The 21,135-nt window shown below is 40.2% G+C and overlaps 1 protein-coding gene across 2 annotated transcripts in view; it reads right to left on the bottom strand.

The window, feature by feature from the left end:
* LOC102529311 (coiled-coil domain-containing protein 162) overlaps positions 1-21,135 on the bottom strand; it is a 151,914-nt gene that overhangs the window by 99,279 nt on the left and 31,500 nt on the right. The window contains exons 10-14 of one of the 2 annotated variants that reach the window (XM_072965712.1): positions 19,882-19,983; positions 17,924-18,085; positions 9,235-9,347; positions 8,728-8,863; positions 8,269-8,472 (exon numbers count right to left, since the gene is read on the bottom strand). In XM_072965712.1, the coding sequence (XP_072821813.1) occupies positions 8,269-8,472; positions 8,728-8,863; positions 9,235-9,347; positions 17,924-18,085; positions 19,882-19,983 (717 nt within the window). Of the gene's footprint in view, positions 1-8,268; positions 8,473-8,727; positions 8,864-9,234; positions 9,348-16,856; positions 16,920-17,923; positions 18,086-19,881; positions 19,984-21,135 lie in introns of those variants that run through there. The other variant, XM_072965713.1, reaches the window with a different exon arrangement.

The following is a 21,135-nucleotide window of genomic DNA, read 5'->3' as shown; positions in this document are numbered from 1 at the left end:
TCCACATCCCCAATAGTGCCAAGGTTGAGAAACCTTGGGATGGTTTCATTTCGTATCACTTTCCACCTGGATCACTGTGTCCCGCCAACTCATGTCTTCTTTTGATTTCTTGTGGGTGTCATGTTCTCCCTGGCCACAGGTCCTTTGCACAGAGTCTATTCCCTTCAGTGGAAAGGTCTCCCTCCACCCTTCATCTTCCAACCTCAGCTCAATCACCACTTTTGCAGGGAACTCCCCCTTGGCCTCCCTATGGCACCAAGTATCACTCTTTTGAGGTACTTATTGAAGTAACTGTTTTATATTTATTGTGTAATTATTGATCAATATTTGTTTCACTCATTGGATTTATAAGTACTTCTAGGGTAAGGAATATGTCTGTTTTTGTTTATTATTGTGTCCTAAGTGCTTAGAAAAAAATAAAATCAATTGTTTCAGATTTTTGGACATAGATTTCTTTTATGCTATGATTTTATGATCCTTACTTATACCTTTAATATATACCAGTCAGAAATCCTGTGTTTTGCCCTCATGGATTCTCATGTCATTCAGCCTAATAAATGCATTCTCAATGTGGGTGATAATGTCTAGGTTAAAAAGTATTTCTTGGAGGGCAAAAAAACCTTACTCTTTTTATGTATAAAGCACAAATATACAGATTGTACATAAACAGATACATGGCATATCACTAGTATTACATTTCTTTGGGGATGAGATTAGGGGAAAAAGTCTAAAAAAAGTCCTTGTGTGAGGAGCAATAATGAAAAAAAAGGTTAAGAAACATTGGCCTAGTTTTTCATATTATATAAAATACAAATTTATATATTTTAAATGATAAAATACACATAATATTTATGTCTTAGCCATTGTTAAGTATACAGATCAGTGGCATTAAGTTCATTCACACTGTTGTGCAAGCATCACCTTCATCCATCCAGAACACTTTTCATCTTGCAAAAGTGAACCTCTGTCCCATTAAACAACAACTCTCCATACCCTTCCCCAACCCCTGGCTACCACCACTCTACTTATTGTCCGAATGATTTTGACTACTCCAGCAATTCATATATGTGGAATCATACAGTATTTGTCCATTTGTGCTAGCTTATTTCACTTAGCAGAATGTCTTGAAGGTTCATGCATGTTGTAGCATGTGTCTGAGTTTTTCCTTCCTTTTTAGGGCTGAATAATGTATCACTGTATGTATATATCATATTTGTCCATCCATCAGTGGATACTTGAGTTGCTTCCACCTTTTAGCTATTGTGAATAATGCTGTTATGAATATATGCATACAAGTATCTCTTAGAATCCCTGCTTTCAATTCTTTTGGGTATATACCCAGAAGTAGAATTGCTGGATCATATGAAAATTCTATTTTTAATTTTTGAGGACCCACCATATTGTTTTACATAAGCAGCTGCACCATTTTACATTCCCATCAAGAGTACACAAGAGTACAGTATAGTACACAAGAGTTCCTTGCAAAAGTGATGACTGAACTGGGGTTGGAAGATGAAGGGGCTTTAACTAGGCAAAGAATATACAATTTCTCCACATCCTCACTAACATTAGTTATTTCATATAAATATATATACATATATATATATATATATACACACACATGTATTTCATATATGTGATATTTTTAAAGAATAAAAGTCTGATTTTCTTAGTTGTTATATTTGTGAGTCATTTAAACTATGGAATCAATGGCTCCCAATCATTTATCCTCCATCTATTCATCATTGTAACATAAAAACTTTGCTAAGTTAAGTAATCAGTTCTTGGATAGAAGCCATTTATCTATAAATTTTAAGCAATCATTATATCCTGGCTCTCAGTAGACTTGTCAATTGGTTTGTGTATGTGGCATTGCCTATTGTATAACAGGAAGCCCTCTGGAACCTTCACAAACAGGGCAGATAATCATCTACTTGGATGGTTAACTGTAAATATTGGAAAGGTAGAGGGGCAGTACTCTGTGGGTCCTTTCAATTCTCTGGCTCTATAATTCATTTTTATGTACTGTTATAAGTACAGCAGATGATGAAATACTTAATCTCCCTGAAGACTCCTCTTTAATGAACTGCTCATTCAATTATAAATTCTTAATGATTCAAGCAGGAACTTTGAAATCTTCTAATAAGTAAAACTATGAGCATTTCTAAATAATAGCTAGGGTTCAGAATCTTCCATCAGAAGGATATTTCATAGTTAAACATTTCTCTAGTCAGTGGTTGCTTTGGTTTACTTTGCTTTCTACTATTTCTTAGATATAAAACTTTTCAATAATTTGACTAGGAGTTCCAAAAGTGAATGTATTATTTTTTAATGAAATGATAGGTACCATTAGAGAACAGAAAAGATGCTAAGAAAATGAGATGTCACATATACAAAAGTTAAACAGCTTGCTTAGATTTATAAACAAGCATGTTGGCTTCTGTTGGCATTTAGCTCCTGTGACCTGTTATGCAAAATGAGCTCTCCTCTGAGGTAGAAAGGGACAACTTAATGTGATATGCTTTAGCCACTTTACTGGAAAAGACCTTTCTTTCCCAGTGTTCTTGTACAGGGGAATTTTATAAGACTTTAAAGAAATGGCTACTGGATTAAGTTCTGGTGCTGACGGAAAGCAATAACAGTGTCAAGACACCGACTGTAATGCCATTGTCTATTTAAATGGTCTTTTTTTTTCCACTTTCACCACGCTCACCTCATTGTTTGAGCCCTTTATATAGCCAGACATATGACTTCCCCTTCTCTCCCTGAGTTTCTGTGTCTGAAATGTATGCTTCTGTCCATGGGAGATGAACTTTGAAGACCAGATGGCCAAATTACCTCATGCAGGGTTATAATATTTCCTTTTCATTTTAATTTCTTCCACAGCCATGTGGAAGTCCTTCCTTCTAACATTTTTGTGGTGTAGAGAGTTGATCCTTCAATATTATTCTTGCAGGATTGGCAGGAAAAGGAAGGAAATAATTACCTGTTTGGCTAAGATATAATCTGATCTTTGAGATGATTCATATGTTTTTAAGTCTGCAAATTAACTGATGCCAGGGTAACTATTTTAGTACAGCAACTATAGGAAAATTGGTGGCCTATCATTAATTCTTTTCACTCTATTGGTTTCTGCCATCACTTTTTAATAAAAATTTTAAGCCTCTTAGCAATGTAGACAATACTTCTCTGACTATCTTGCCTTTTGTTAAATCATCTTTGCATTAATTTCAAATAATAATAGCCCAGTCTAAGAATTCGTCAAACTTTATTGGTGAATGATTCGATCTACTGGTTATAATCTTTTAAATCTTTGAAAAAAAAATAAAAATCTTTTAGTCTCTGCCTCACCTGCAGAGTATAATGCTTTATCATACCTATTTTTCTGCTTTTGAAAAGCATGATATACTTTTCACAACACTTTCATGTATATTGTCTTTTTGTGATCTCACATTCTTCTATGGACAGAGCCTTTCTTTTGTCCAGTAAACATTTATTAGGTACCTACTACTTGAAAGATATATATCCAACTCGCTGCTTCCTTTTGGCATCTGAACATCTAGTAATCATGTCAAAATGTCCATGCCCTTAACCAAGATCCTGATCTTCCCAACAAACCTGCTCCAACCACATCTTAGATGATGGCAACTCTAAACTTCAGATGCTCAGGCCCAAACTTTGGAATCAACCTTGACTTCCCCCCAGCCCCTCTCTCTCACATTCCACATCCTAACTGCCTGGAAATCATACTGGCTGTACCTTCAAAATACATATCTAGAACCTGACCATTTCTAATCATGCTATCTTTTCAGACACACTGTCTCTAGTTTGATCAGTGTAATAGCCTCCCAACTAACCTCTGCTCAGCCCTTCAGTCCATTCTTAACACAGCAGCATAAATGTAAAAATGGAAGTCAAATCACATCACTCTCCTGCTCAAAACTCTCCCAGGGCTCCCCTTATCACTCAAAGTCCTCAAAATGATCCACAAGGCCCTACAGAACTGGCTCCCCACCCTCCAGTCTCTTTAAACTCATTTCCTGACAAGTTCCCCCTCATTCATTCTAGCTGCACTGAACCCCTTGCTGTTCCTGCAACATTGCTACACAGGGTTCTGCCTCAGGGCCTTTGCACTGGCTCTCCCCTCTGCCTGGCACTCTTCTCCCGGTCAGTCATGTCGTTTGCTTCCTGATTTCCTTCAGGTCTTTACTCAGATAGAACCTTCTCAGGAACACCTTCCCCGATCACCCCACTTATACCTGCAATATCCCATCACCAACTCTCTATCGCCCTTTCCTTCTAAATTTTGATCCATAGTGTTTATCGCCATCTTTACTTGTCCAAAAGGGCTAGGTTATTCTGTGATAAACAACCTCAAACTCCATAGCCTACCCTTAAAATTATTTTCTCACTCAGGCAGAGCCCACTGCAGGGCTAGTTGATTTCTAGGCCTCTTCTAGCAGTGACCAAGGAATCCAGGATGTTTCTACTTTGTGGCTTAACATGTGCCTTCCACTGGCTGCAGCAGGGGAAGAGAGCTGGAGGGTTATGGACCAGCTCTTATGTACTTTGGACTAGAAGTGACACGTCATTCCTGCTCAGAGCCCACTGACACCTCCCAGCTGCAAGGGCCTACGACATCTGGGGCAGCTTTGGTGCCAAACCATGTCCCATTCTATATTTGTTATTTATTTATTTACTGTCTGTCTCTTTCCACTGAATAGTCCCATGATAGCAGGGATTTGTGACAGTTTTGTTACTGCTGTATTCACAGTGCTTAGTATATACCCCCAGCGTCAGAACATTGGTGGGATGAATGAATGAGAGAATGAACGAATGAATGACAGGCTCACAGCGTGTGGGAGTAGATAAGCCAACAGTCTAGCATGGAGTGAGCTGAGTGCTGTGGTGGAGACAGACAGGTCACAGGGAGAAGCACTTTATATCTCTGGGCAGAGCTGAGTGCTCTGCCCAGAGATATAAGAAAGACTTCTCGGAGAGGTAATATTTGAATGAAAACTTGAATAGAGGAGGTGAGGGACAGAAGGGCCATTGTGAACAAGACCCTGAGGTGTGAACAGCTCTGCTCATTCAGAGGAGGACCAGGCCCAGCACCATGAGAATGAAGGTACAGGGGCAGTGGAGGGAAATGAGTTCTGGGAGGCTGACAGCAGCCAGCTTGTGCCCAGCCTTGTAAACTTTACCAAGGAGCTTGGACTTTATCTCCTGAAAAACAGGAAATTCCTGAAGACCTCAAGCAAGGGAATAAATGTGATTACATCTGGGCAAAGGTCCTGAGAAATTTACAAAGCAATGAGGAGTGCCATTGTCTTACTTAGAATTCTCTGTTCCTCTCCAACCTTGCAGTTAGTCCCACATCCTGAGGAGAGCCTCTGCTTTCACGGTCTGGCCCGCTTTTTTTCTGCAGCCTCATCTCCACTGCTTGCTCACAACAGCCTCTGCTACTAGCATGTCAAGTCCAGGCCGATCCTGAACACGCCATGAGATGTCAGGCCTGTGTGCCTGAGGAGACACGCTCAAACTCCAACAGACAGGAGAAGCCTACTGTCTCTCATTCTGGGGCTCTTTCTACTCTGCCATGTGCCTCAAGTACATGGCAGAGTGTCTGTGATAGGCTGTAGGTGCTTCCCTTACTGGTATTGTCACTGGGCAAACGTGTGTTAATACTAGCCCAAGATTTTCCTTGTGATCAAACACACTCGGCCTAGGGAAGGGGTCTCCACCTTAGAGCCTTCTTCAATGTCAGCTCCCCAGGCTGGTGAGCCCAGTGATCTTGCTCCCAGTAGCCTCAGCCCTGGGCCTGGTGGGATCAGCCCAAGAAATCATCTGTGCCTTCCATCCCATACACAGGATGGACTTTCTAGATTAAATCCTGACAAGGCCACATACAGGGAGTACAGCTAAACCACATGGTCCTATTTTAAAGTCTCTGAAGGAAGGCCACTTCCTTAAGTTTCTCACACTAAAGTAGTAGCTGCTGGCAGCTTCTAAGGATGCAGTTATTCCTGTCATTTATGAGAGCACGGGAAAGAAATGCTGCATTACCCTTGAAATCTCTTCTTATGATCAATGGTGCAGGATAGGATTTGTCCCCCCTCTCCTCCTTCATTCATTCTCTTCCTCCCACTTCACCCCACCTCCAATCCAGGACAAGCAAACTGGGAGAGGGGCTCAGTGGTAAGAAAGATCTTTCTTTAATCCATTAGCAAATAACACACTACAGCTGTGATATGAGAAAGCAGGATATTAGCAAGAGAAAGATGAGTTTGTTTCCTAGGTGTGCTTGTTTCGAAAGTGCCCTAGCCCTCCTGTCCAGCTTCACTGAGGGGCATACTAACTGGACTTGACTAACTATGAGCTAGGACCATGGGAGAGGGGCAGGGGGTAAAAGGGGAGTCTGTGTACACTAAAGAGATGGGAGTGGGTACTTGCTAGGGAACGAGACCAAAAAGAGAGTCTCCCTGATACTCAGTGAAAGTTGGATTCTAGGAGACTAGGTAGGAAAAACAAGAAAATGTTTTTCAATATCTAGAGCTGAACTGTTCAACGCAGTAGCCTCTAATCACATGTGGCTATTGAGCACTTGAAGTGTGGCTTGTCTGAGTTGAGACGTGCTATACATATAAGCTACATATTAGATTTTGAAGATTTAGTATGAAAAAATGTACACTATCTTACCAATGATTTCTTTGTATTGATTACATGATATTTTGTGCGGGGAGCCGCTCGTGACGGAGGGCTGCCGAGCACAAAACTTGGGCGTAAAACCCCAAAGTGCAGGGCGCCAGGCTCTGAGATTGAGGCTGCCGAGCACAAAGGTTGGGCCTAAACTCCCACAGTGCGGGGCACCCGGCTCAAAGGTCAATTGAGTTAGAACAATCTCTGTCCCGCCACCTCTTTTACTAAAGAATGCACCAGGTGCGCTAATGCCTGAGGAAACATCCTGAGCTATTAAGTCACAAAAGACCTTCGGAGGGAGAGATAGAATTGGCACACAAATCAGTGATCCTTTTAGAGAACAATCACCTGAGTTGAATGTATCACCTGAGTTGAATGTATACGAGTCACGAGGTTAGGCTTTATTGCCTACGTGCAGGAATGTATGAGCTAATGGGTTAAAATCATATAAAAGAACCACCTGAAATAAACTCGTCGTCCACTCTTGACCTAGCGTCTTGTGGGCTAGAGTGAGACCCTCTCAACCCCAACTTGTCTTACGTCTTTCCTTTTCTCAGTCCTGCAGCACAGGTTTCTGGACCTGATCGATTGTCGGCTGGCTCCGACAATTTTGGATACATTGGGTTAAATAAATTGCATTATTGAAATTAATTTCACATTTCTTTATACTTTTTCAAATGTGGCTACTAGAAAATCTTAAGCTATGTAGGTGGCTTGTGTTAGATTTCTCTTGGACAGCACTACTCTACACTGCACATTAGCGACAGTTAATAGTAAGATTTCATACCTTTATGAAATGACAGTCATAAGTCAGGAGTGATACAAGCTTAAAATATAACTTATTTGGTAGCTAAGTAGATTTTATTTTTCAACATTTGTCAACTAACGCATTTTTTAAGAAGATAAAATTCATATTAAATCCTACCTTCAGGAATGAACTTTCTAGAGTTAAGATGAAAATACAACAAGAGTGTCTACAATATTCCAAGAAAATATATGCATTTTCAACTTTATTCCCAAAGAGAGGAATTTAATACGAGTTTTGTAGACTGTAGAAAGAAGTATTAAAGAGATAATAAAAGATCAAGGGACAAGCAGGGTTTTGGAAGGAGGGGTTTTTATGTTCAGCTTTATCAAAATTTTTTCTACCTTTGTTTTTTAATCTGTTTTTACATTTGGGGCTTGAAAAAACAGGAAAGAGGCAAAAAAGTACCGCTAGCAATGTCAAGGAGGGTTTCTGTAAGGACATGTGGTTCTCAGGATAACAGAAAGGGCCCCTCCTGCTCTGTTGACTATAAAGTCCGCAAACCCGCAGCTGAAACGCCTTCCTTCCTGCTGTGGCCTCCAGGGCCGAGTACTTGCTGCCTGTGTCCTGCTCTCAAGTGGACTCTGCATTTTATTGTGGTTTAGAAGCCATTTCCCTTTTCACCACAATGTTTCAAAAAACCTATTTCCCTAGAAACTCCCACCTGTTACTTCATCATGTTAACTGATTCCAGGCGCTGAGACGAAGGTGGCTTGGAAGACAGGAGAATCAAAGGAAGAAAGAAACCATAGCAGAATCCTCACCTTGTGCTCGGCAGATGTCCCATGGACATAGTGGTGAGCGCCTAGGCCTTGTGAGGTACCCATGCCTCCTTTCACCGTATTTACCCAGGAACTATCTTCTGTGGTGGGGACCTGGCTCCCTGCAACCAAGGTAAGGCCTGAAGTGTTGATTGTCAGTGTTCGCTCAATGGATCTGAAATAGTTCAGAATTCCTAAGCAGATGCGCTGAAACAAAGAAAGAACAGGGTCAAGACCCAGCCCTTTGCTAATCCACCACACAGAGTAAAAATTACGGGGGCTCCGGAGGCTGCAGGTCAGCTCCACTGCTGGGAAGGAAGCACAGCACCTCCAGAAGGTCTGCCTTCAAGGGAAAATCAACACAAAGAGCAAAGTGTGAAAATGCATCACTGCTGGAGTCTCAGGAAAGACCCCCTTTCAGACAACCAAACAATTCAGGTTTGTGCTGGGCCATCCTCATACCTGCAGCTCCCTGATCCGCAGGTGGCGCAGATACAGAAAGGACAAGTAGGTCCCTCTCGCCAGGACAGGGTCCCCGCCACCGGGCCCAGGCCGGTCGTCCAAGCCCAGCAGTTGTAGCGCCACTGCGCAGCTGTACCTTCAGCGGGCCAGAAAAACAGAACAAACACCTTTTGCTTCAAAGTGATTCAGAAAATTCATATATACCACACCGAAGTCGTTTTCTTTAACTTCAGGGAGTTTTGTAATAGCTACTCTTTTAAAATACACTGGAACGAAAATAATGACTCTCTATGTACAAACAGAAAAAGAAATTTCTCTGAGCAATCACTCTCATTAAAAACCCAGGCCTAGAGGTTTTAGTTACCTGAACTGCTGTAACAATCTTGCTTTTACTTCAGCTTCATTTTTGATGTTTAACATGTAACCTATACATTAATCAATCACTCAATTTTCCCCACAGTGTTTAATCCATTTCCTTGAGTCGCCAGTAAAATGAGTTAATTTTACCCTGTCTCTCTCTTCTGTTTGACAGGCTCATCAGCACAGTGGCTAAGATTTATTTGTGCCGGGTCATTTTCATTTCCTTCCACTGAAGGGTCATCTTCCTTCATATTTTCATTCTAGCAAAAAAGTAGCATTAGTAGGATTACATGAACATTTGCAGTATTATTAACAAAATCATAGTCAGGTCATTACAAAATTAAATCTCATGATCCAAGGCACATTTAGATGAACAAGTAGAAGAGCATCTTGATCCATTTGAACCTGATGTGTGAAAACCTGAATTTCTAAAATGAATTAAAGGTCACTGTTTTTACTATTATTTAGTCTTTGTTTTACAAAACTATTCAGAACTTTTAAATACCAGCCATTACCACCCCGCCTCCCCTTTTACATGATCCATTCTATGAAAAGTTGATACATACATTTGTAGATGTTTGGAACCTTGAAACTCTCACATCTAGTCTTGTCCCAGGCTGAGAGAGATCAGTGGATTAAATGCCTTTTTCTACTTTTTAGCAATATAATTTAATCATTTAAAGTCTTAATCCTGTTTTCATATTTATAAAATAGTGTGAAATAGGGAAATAAGCTGTCGTGAGAATTAAATGATAAAATGTGTATAAAGCTCTGTGGCTGGCACCTCATAGGTGCTCAGCACATGCTAGTTCTCTCCTGGCCAGGGATGGTAGTCATCAGTCAGGATGTAGGATCTATCACAAAATTCATGTTTTATGCTAATTTCCTCAGTTATCTTTCCTAACATGGAGAAGGATGAGGTCATGCACCCAGGGCCCTAAGGAAAACTGTGAAGAAGGTGATAAGGATGTCTGGTCCTGCCCCCACCCTCTGGGCAGCCCCTTTTTCGGTCACCCTCTCTGCCCATCCCTGGGCATACAACCCATTTCCATAAGATGTGCTCTTTCTTAGTGGCACTGATCCCCATGGAAATACTGAGTGTCAATGGCTTAGCTGGGTTACTTGTGTTTAACAGCAGTTCTCAGAATTCCAACAAATCCTTATGGCAGAAACTGTTGGTTATTCTCCCATATTCATTTTCCTCTTTTCCCACAGTACTTGAATATTTATCCTGGCACATGACCACCCAGATAAAGATTACATGTCCCAGCCTCTCTTGTAGCTAGGTGGAGCTATATGACTAATGGCCAATGGAATTGAAGTGAAATGCCATGTAGCAGCTTCCAGGAATTGCCCTGAAGTGGCAGCTTCTCCTTCCCCTTCCCCATCTTCCATCCTGCTGCCTAATGAATGTGTCAGCTGGAACTCCACCTCAGACCAGGTGTTGACCTCAGGTACGGAAGCCACATTTGTTGGAACTTCAGGATGGAAGCAGTGTGGGTACCTGAAGATTCCGTGAAGCAGAGTCATCCCACCAGCTCTGTACTTCCTACCCTGGATGTTAGTATGAGGGAGAAAGAGAAATTTCCATCTCCTTTAATCCTCTGTTATTTTGTGTTTAACCATGACCAACAACCAAACCTAATCTTAACTAATAAAGTTCCCAAGACTAAAGAGAGACTACCAGCTTTTATGACAGGCAGTGGGGAAGAAAAATTTGGACAGGGATATTAGAAAGAGTAGGGAAGAGAGAAAGTTGTCTAACTGGGTATCATTAAGTGGCTTCCCATTCTGCCTGTGGGCAGAGGTAGCTCCTTTCTGTTCTGGGTGAGTATGTACATCAGCATATTTCTGTGTAAACAACCCACAGACTGGAAAAGACCCTAGGAGGTGATGTGGTGCAGTCCTGTTCCTTAATACAGAAACACCAGATCATTATTCCAAAGTAAAGAGAATCTGTTATTTAAAAAAAAAATCTATAGAAAAGTATATACCCCAAGAGGGGAGCTGAATTTTGGTAATTTCTATTTGACCCAGAATTTGGGGTGAGAGGGGCTCTACTGAAGCCTTTTGCCTCCTGGGCTTACAGCGCTTTTGTGTTGCAGTTTAGCAGTGCCCGATGTGGCTCCAGAGGGCAGGCTCAGAGCCACAGCTTTTCTCTGACGGGATTGTGACTTTTTCAGCTGCTTCTTAAATTACCCAGAATTACATAGGAAGGAATAGAAAGTGATGTTAAGTTACAGTGAAAGACACTTTAAAGGAATGACTGAACAAACCACAAAAATATTGTTGGACCAGCAGATTGCCAGGAAGAGAGGAAGGGGGCACAGCAGGTTAGGGTGAGTCAAGGAAGAGAGCCCAGCATCCTCCGGGAAACCTGAACCAACCACAGCCCACAGAAGCAAACTGCTTGGGAAACACCAAGAGTCCATGAGTGTATTCCCCTAAGAGAGCCAGACACAGTGCAGGTAAGCCAAGGACTGACAAGAAACCAGAGTGTCAACACCACCTGTGTTCATTCTCTCTTCCTAGGTAAGTAAATCCTTTGACATTTATTCTACTTTGTGGCTGATTCTCTGCAGAATGGCTGAGTTCATGCATTTTGACAGTTCTGAGATTTCCACTGATTGCAAATCTCATTTTCTTCTGGAAAATTGACAGGGGCAGTGGAGTGGGAGGTAGGGTGGAGGGAATAATTAGAGGAAGAGTAAGCCTATTATGTATTCCCCATCCCCCTAAATGTCTCTACAGCATACTGGTGTATATCCACAGAATAAAAAGACTAGAAGGATATATGTTAACAATACTGTTGTTACATCTGGGTGATAGAATAATGGGTGATTTTAATATTCTCCCTTGAACTTTTCTCTATTTCCCAAATTTTCTGATAAATACATGTTATTATGGTTATCAGAAGATGTTTGGTTTTTAAATGTTCTATTGAATTTGATGAGGAAAACCAGGAAAAAGCTGTTTCATGTTTCTGGAACTTCTTGCACACTGGCGCTACCACATCCAACACCACTTCTGTGAGAGCACACCATGTATTCACTATATTGCACTATCTCTGGGTGGAGGGAGCAGTCACATAGACATAGGGTGTCCCCGTCTTCCATCCTTGATGTGACCAGTGAAGCAGAAGCAGAAGTAGAGACAAAGGATATAGTGTTTTCTGCCACTTCACCACTCCAAAGTTAAAAAACGGTGATCAATTTAAGCCACATCTTTAGAAATATGATGATTTTTACTGTCCATACATAGCTATTTTCATAAACAGGTGTTTTCTTAGAGAATGGCATTGGAGACAATAACAGGTTCGGGAGGATCCACACAGGGCTAGCTGGTCCTTCTGATTGGGAATACAGTTAAATTATTTTTACGTTTTTTTAAAAGAATATCCAAAAACGCAATCCATCTGGATCAGAATTATCTCTTTCAAGTTATACATTGTAGTCAATTAATAATTATAAGAAAATGAGGTATGTTTTTCTTTATCCCCCAAACCCAGATCTTTGAGTTAATCTGGAGTTAGAACTGTGTTTAAAGGAAAGAGTGGCCAGCCTTCAATGCTAATGATAAATAAAAGGCCAATTCAAACTATGATAGAAACATTACAGACATTATCAATGTTGAGACAAACATATTCAGTATTAAAATGGATGTGGGAAAACAGGTTCTCTCATAAGTTTCTGGATAAGAAAAAATGCTATTACCACTTTGACAGAATCTATGAAAAATTTAAAGTGCACATTCTATGATTCGGAAAATCCACTTCTAAATATCTACACTAAAGAAACACACCTATGTAGAAGAAGGCATATACAAGAAAGTTCAGTAACCATGGTTTCTAATGGGGGAAAAAATGGCAACAAACATCCACAAAGGGGTGGCTGTGTGACCTGTAGTACACGATAAATAACACAGCCACTGAAAAGGACAGCTGAGACAGATCTCTAAGACATATTTGCTGGGTGAAAAACGCAAGTTGCAGGAAGATATCCATAGGATATGACAGATGGTTCATATAGAAAACTAAAATGCAAAATTATACTATGTATATACAAATTATTTTTAATGCGGACACATGTATGGATGTCAATGCATTGAAATGGCTTGAAGCAATAACAGTGCTTACCTCTGAGGTAGTGGAATGGAGGGGACCAGTATTAGAGTCTCCATTAGTTCAAGTTAAAGCATTAATATCTAGTTATTACTTCCGTAGCTTAAAATTAATCTTTTATAAAGCTCCTTACAGAGAAAAATGGTATCTTTACAGTGGAGAAACTCGGCAAACACCACTAGCTTAACCACATGATCAAGATTAACATCCCCGGTGTCGTCATGTTGGGAGCATCTGCCCCTGATCTGATGTGACAAGAAGAGCACTTTACCTCTGGGGTGCTCTTACCCCAAACCTATCACCCCAGTGTAACCACTGGAAAAACATCAAAGTCAGATTAGGAAATGTTCTATAGGTTACTCCTAGAGACTGCCAAGGTCACAATAAACAAGGAAAGACTAAGAAACTGGCACAGACCCAAGGAGTCTAGGGAGACGTGACAATTAAATAGTGTGGTACCCTGGGAATGCTTTGTACTGGGAACTCTCTATACTATCTTTGCAACTTTTCTGTAAATCTAAAACTATTCAAAAATAAAACATATAGTTTTTTAAAAAAACTCCCTAAAGAAAGGTTGCTAGTGCATAGTATTCATTAAGAATTGATCAGAAACTGTTCTGAAGTTGCATTACAGTTAGTTCTTGCATTCTCTCAGGGCTGTCAAAATGAACAGTCCTCTGAGGTTTGTTTTCCTTCATGCGAAGGCCCTTAAGAAAGCTCTTTTTCATAGGATATGGGTTGTCAACTTCAGAATCAGGATGCTGACCGACATACACATGCTAAAATTCGTACTTGAATGCTATGTGCTTGCAAAATAGTTACCGAGCTTTAAAATTCATACCCACATTCCTGTGACTCCTTCCAGTTGCTACATTTTACTTAATCTTAATCTCATCTGACCAGTATTCAACATCCAGAATGTCAACACACTACCATTGGTGCCCTGGAGGAATAACACTCACAGGAAAATGTGAAAGAAGGTGGAAAACTATTGGTTGTTGCCTCAGGATTTCCTTCCTTAAACCCTGTGCTATTTTCTGTTCCCTCCTTGGAAAGCTCTCCTCCAGCCTGTTTGCACGGCTGATGCCCTCTCATTCATCAAATTTCAGCTCAGATGCCCCTTACTCTGAAAGATCATGGCTGGTCTCTCTACCAGAGGGTGCTCCTCCCACCCCACTGCCTTCTGCTCCTTAGTTTTCCTCACAGCACCTGCACATTAGAGATGTAGGTTTACTTCTTTATTCACGAGTTTATTGCATGTTTCCTTCCCCAAGCCCAGCACAATTCCTGGCACAAAGACAGCACCCACGCAATAATCACTGAATGAATGGATGGGAAACTGGAAAACTTGTATGACATTAATGTGTTTGGTAATTGGTAATTTGTGTGTGTTAAATACACCCCACCCCATGCTCCACCTCTAGAATCTGTAGGTATTCTAAGTCTTTTTAGAGTCTATTTGTCATAAATCAGCTTGAAAATACAGTGCTCACATTTTCTCCCTTTGGTCAATTCCAAGAACAACATTTACAAGTCAGTATCTAGCCAGAGTAAGTGGTTTTATTTCTTTCTTTTCTTTTCTTTTTTTTAAATGTCTTTTTAGACACCTGCACCCCAATGTTCATAGCAGCACTATTTACAATAGCCAAGACATGGAAACAGCCTAAATGCCCATCAACAGATGACTGGATAAAGAAGATGTGGTATATTTATACAATGGAATACTATTCAGCCATAAAAACCAACAACATAACACCATTTGCAGCAACATGGATGTTCCTGGAGAATGTCATTCTAAGTGAAGTAAACCAGAAAGAGTAAGAAAAATACCATATGAGATCGCTCATATGTGGAATCTAAAAAAAAAAAAGAACATAAATACAAAACAGAAACAGACTCATAGACATAGAATACAAACTCGTGGTTGTCAAGGGTAGGGGTGGGAAGGGACAGACTGGGAGTTCAAAATTTGTAGATACTGACAGGTATATATAGAATAGATAAACAAGATTATACTGTATAGCACAGGGAAATATATACAAGATCTTGTGGTAGCTCACAGCAAAAAAAAAATGTGACAATGAATATATATATGTTCATGTATAACTGAAAAATTGTTCTCTGCACTGGAATTTGACACAACATTGTAAAATTACTGTAACTCAATAAAAAATGTTTAAAAAATAAAATAAAATAAAATAAAATAAAATAAAATAAAATAAAATGTCTTTTTAACATTCGGTCAACTATATTCAGAACAGACTTTGGTGAAAACTCAGACTGCCTTTTATCAGTACCCTGACTTTCCACCTCCTCGGCACATGGAGGGAAGCAGCAGCAGAGAACAGCAAGGAGTGTTCTCTCCACTGTGCAGCTGGGCTTCAACGCTGTGACTTGAACTTAGTGTTTTCTGCCTCTCAACACTCCCGAGTCACCTCTCCTGCTCTCGCTGTGCACCTTCTGCTTTTCGCCGGCATGCTGGTCCCACAGAGGTAACCTCCTTTGTCCCCTAAGCGAACATGGGCACTGCTACAACTCTGTCACCTGGTGGCCCAGCCACACCCTCACCCACACATATCATCACTTCTCCATGATTTCAAACATGAAGCTCTTCATCTCTGACTCCATATTCCTTTGCCTCCTACCCTTCTCTCACTCATATTTACCTCCTTTCACCCTAATCTGGTCCCCAAGAGTTTAGTTCCCTCCACGCTCTCAGCCAAGGAGGAGAACAGATTCAGCATCAACAGGTAGACTGTCCAGGATCCTAGGAGCAGAGATCTTGTTCAGAGACACCTGGGCTGACTCTGCCTTCACCTACTTCCCTTCTTCTCTACTCCCTGTCTCCTCCCCCTCAAATCTGGATCAAAAAGAAGAGCCAGACATTTTTAACTGTCCCCTTGTTAGTATAAGGTCTTCTTTAACAGTGACATATACCTCAGTGCAAAATGGCAATGGAATGGGAAAACTGTGGCTATTTTCTCAGCTGTGGCAGGATATTAGCTGAGGAGAGGGTGTCACTGTTAGCTGCATGCACTGTCAGGGAGTTCAGGGGCCAGGCAGAGCTATACTACGATATGCTGCATCTGCTCCTGATCTGTGTGGCCAACTCATTTTCCATTAGATTCTCTAGATTCTTGTGTACACAGATTGAAAAGATATAGAAGGTGTATATGTGTGTGTGTGTGTGTATGAACACACGTACGTGCCTCACATGTGCTTGCTTCCAGCCAATCTGTAACCCATCACTTCAGGTTTTACTTTCCCCCATACCCACCCTGGGATGGTGGACCATGGCACTGCTTCTCTCTCCAGCATTTTACTAAACTTCTCTATACTTTTGACTTTATGTATAATTTTTAGTTACTCTACAATGATCTTTAGGGGTAAAAGTAATAGAATTATTATACAGACAGGCTTATTACAAATTCATGCCCTCCTACTTCGACTGGGCCCTCTGAGCTACATAGTCACTCGTACATTCTTTCCTCATTGGTGGTCCTTTGTCTTCCCCAGAGTGATACCCCTCTTCACAGGTCACTCTTACCTTCTACCTCGCTCACAGAACCTCGTCCTCCTCTCTCTAAAACAGCCAGGGCCATTCAGAAGCTCCTTTATCTCACTTTTTGCTCCTGAAAATTCTACGCACCTCATTTACCTTGAGGGAAGTTGATGCCAATCTCCCTTTCTCAAAATTATTCCTCTATCTGGTTTCTTTATCCCATTCCCTCCTCTTTCTCCAGGGTCTTCTGTTTTTCACATTACTCTTTCATATCTTTCATCTCTTTTTTCTGCACTGCTCTTTCTTCTCAGACTATAAACACACCAAGTCTTCTCATCTTAAATAAGTAAATGAAACAAAAGTCTCCCCTTAGCAACAAAGAAATAATAGCAGATTGTAGCTTCAAAAACTTACGGTTCCATTGTAAAGACAAGTATCCACTAGCTTTGTGTAGAAACTTCCTTTCATTTCCAAATTCCATGCCTATCCTATGGAGTAACTGCCTAACTGGCTTCCCTGCCTCCAATCTCTCCCTCTTTCAATCCAACTAACACCTTGCTGCCACATGCACCCTCCTAAAATACAGTGTGTGTGTGTGTGTGTGTGTGACTTCCCTTACAGGATCAAGCACAAATTCTTTAGTCTGGAATTACGAGCATTTATAACCTGCCTCTCCTCCCCGCTGAAAAACTTTCTTCACTTGATTTCCACATGAATCTTCCACTCAACCCAACTGGACTTGAACATGTCATGTGCAGTACCTCCTCTGCATCCCTCCTGGAATAGGCCCCCTGCTTCTCACTCCACCACCACTTCCCTAAGCCCTGTGCTTCCTACAAGCGCAGCTCAATTTCCTCCTCCTTCGAGAGGCTTCCCCCAATAGAACCAACTCTTTGGGGACCACCATCCCTCAAACACACAATATTTAACATCTGAGTTAAATGAGTTCATTTGGTGTTCAGCACTAGAGTTTGCCACTTAGCATTGGCATTTATTGGCTGAGTATAAGTCCCTGCAGCAAGAACATATTATATTACACCTTTTTATATCCCTCTTTTTAATTAGCATTTAATTTTGTTATAATAAAAACAAATCTGGCTAGGTATACAGCTTTGGAGAGAGGGTCTCTAAAAACTAACAAAGTAAATTTCTAAGGTTTATAACAGATGAAGAGTTGAAAAGAAAAGCATATTGGTTATTTTTTTCTATTATACCTGGTAGAGGTTGATGTTGCTATAAATGCTCTCCCAGATTTGGTCGTAGTTGCCCTGATGCAAACCCTGGGAAGCCACAAATGTTGCACGAGATGAAGCCAGTGAGACTGTCTTTGCAGCATGATCTTGGAGCACTTGCATTACTCGCTCAGGGTTGGCAATCTCAAGTAGAACAGAGAGGAGAAGCAATGGTTGGAAGAAGGGTCATTTCTCTCTTTTCAGCAAGAATTAGATCATGTACACACAAATAAGAAAAAAGTCCCAGGTGGGATTTAACTTAATTAAAAAATAAAATCTAGCTCAAACATCATGATTCCCTTAGGTGTGTTCATCCATTCAACACTGTATAAGTATTCAAATATACACAGCAGCTTATTTTAAATCCTGTGACAACCTTCTAAACACAATAGCAGGTGGCCCTGCACACAGAATGAGGAGTTATTGTTTAATGGGTAAAGAGTTTCCATTTGACGAATATAAAGAGTCCTGGGGGTGAATGGTGGTGATGGCTTGCACAACAGCATGGATGTACTTAATACCACTGAACTGTACACTTAAAAATGGTTAAAATGATAAATTTCATCTTATGTATATTTCACCACAATTTTAAAAGAGAGAGAATGAGGAAAAGAATATAATATAAAGAGATCCTATGTACCCCTGACTCCATTTTCCCCAGTGTTAACATCTTGCAAAACTATAGAATAGTATCACAACCTGGATATTGACATTGATACAGTCAAGATATAGAACAGACTTATCACTACAAGGACCCTTCATGTTGCCCTTTTATAGTTTCACTACCTTCCCTCCCCTACCAGTCTCTCTTAAACACCTGGAATCTATGAATCAGTTCTCCATTTCTATACTTTTGTCATTTCAAGAGTGTTGTATAAATGGACTCTTACAGTCTTTATTGGATTGACTTTTTTCACTCATGCAGTTCTCTGGAGATTCATCCAGGTTCTTGGATATACCACTAGTTTGTTCCTTTTTATAGCTGATTGGTATTTCATGGTATGGATATACTACTGTTCGTTTATTCACCCACTGAAGGATATCTGGATTGTTTCTAGTTTGGGGCTATTGTGAATAAAACTGATATAAGTGTTCATGAAAAAAAGGGAGAACAACAAATTTCTACTGAATAGCACAGGAAACCATATTCAATATCTTGTAGTAACTTATGGCGAAAAAAATATGAAAACAAATATGCATGTTCCTATATGACTGAAGTATTGTGCTGTACACCAGAAATTGATACAACATTGTAAATTGACTATACTTCAATAAAATATATATATGGGGAAGGAAATCTGGTCACATGTTACAACATGGATGAACCTTGAGGACATTACCCTGAGTGAAATAAGCCAGTTACAAAAATACAAATACTGTATGATTCTACTTATATGAGATATCTAAGAGCAGTCTAATTCAGAAACAGAAAGTAGAATGGTGATTGCTAGGGACAGGGAGGAGGAGGAGGAAACAGCAAGTTATTTAATAGGTATAGAGTTTCAGTTTTGTAAGATGAAACAGTTCTGGAGATTTGTCTCACAACAATGTGAATATACTAAACACTACTGAACTGTACCCTTAAAAACGGTTAAGATGATAAATTTTATGCAATGTGGATTTTTTTAAACCACAATAAAAATAAGATAATTTAGTCTAACATTTTACTCTCACAGATGAGGAAACTAAAACTCAAGGAAGTTCTATGATTAGCCCAGTATCACACAGAGACAGTGCTAAAGCTGAACTCAAATCCTGCTCTTTTGACAACTGTTACTCTCTGAAAGCTAACAGAATTATAAAAGTTTGGCAATTAGATTTAGAAGTTTCAAATAAAGCCTTCATAGTGAATCCATGGCTAACGTTTTTTATAAGGAGATAAAAATTCAATTTTCTGAGAACAGAATTTTATCTACAAGAGAACATGGATACTTTTTTACCTTCAAAATTTTTGCTTGGAGTTGCATTAATACATCTATTCTTCTCCGTTCTTTCAGTTTGGTCAAAAGTTTCTTTTGCCAAGGATCACATTTTGGCTTAATCTAGTGGACAAACATGTTTACACAAAGTTGCAACGTAACAGGATGGTTCTCAATAAAAGTTGCAAGCAAAGAGATTCAAGGACCTGTTGAAATGGGACCTGGCCTCGGTGCTAGGAAGTTTGTTAGAGCATGTGAAGTCTTGGAAAGGGTCTGTGTGGGCTCACAGATGCGTGTAGGGAGATGGCAGCAGTAGTTCCTGTTGGTACCTGACCTGTTAAGAAGCAGTAGCTCCATCTGTGATGAAACACCACCACCCATTGGCAGAAGGGACCCTAAATCCATCAGTACTTGGCATTGCACTTCAGTTATAGGGCAAGAGAAGTTTGCCCACAAAGACTCTTTGAGGCTCCAGGTGTAAAACTTCATCTTTCATATTAACAAGTTATATTTCAAAAATTAGTTCTACGGTTATTAATACATTAACATACTGATAACACTCAAATTTATATCTAGCTCTAAGCTCCAGCCTGTTATATTCAACTATCTCCTTGATATTTCTATTTGAATGGCCAGTATAAGAATCTAAAACAAAAAGTCTGGCTTCCCCTACAGCAACCACCTATTTGCTCAAGCCTCAGGCTTAGGAATAATTTGTGACTTCTCTGCTTTCCTTCCATCCATCTTTATCAAATAAGTTTTTTTCCTTCATGATACAGTTGATCCTCTTTATTCATGGATTTTGTATTTGCAAATTTGCCTCCTCACTAAAATTTATTCATAACCCCCATATCAGCACAGCAGAGCTTTCCTGGACATTCATGGACATGCACAGAATAGAGAAATATCTGACTCACCCAACCCCATATTCCCAGCTGAAGTCAAACAAGGTGACATTTGCCTTCTCGTTTCAGCTCATACTGTAAACAAGTTTCCTTTTTATGTTCTAGTTAGTGCCATGTTTTTATACTTTTGTGCTTTTTGTTGGTGATTTCACTGTTTAAATTAGCCCCCAAGCATAGAACTGAAGTGTTGTCTAGTGCTCCTAAGTACAGGAAGGCTGTGATGTGTCTTCTAGAAGAAGGACATGTGTGCAATAAGCTTCATTCAGGCATGAGTTACAGTGCTGTTGGCCATGAGTTTGATGTTAATGAATCAACAACATATATTAAATAATGTCTTTAAAGGGAAACACACATAAAACTAGGTTATGTA

Source organism: Vicugna pacos, chromosome 8 (assembly GCF_048564905.1).
Source record: "Vicugna pacos chromosome 8, VicPac4, whole genome shotgun sequence".
Lineage (NCBI taxonomy): Eukaryota > Metazoa > Chordata > Mammalia > Artiodactyla > Camelidae > Vicugna > Vicugna pacos.
Note: the sequence above shows the minus strand (reverse complement) of the source record. Positions and strands in the feature narration are given on the sequence as shown.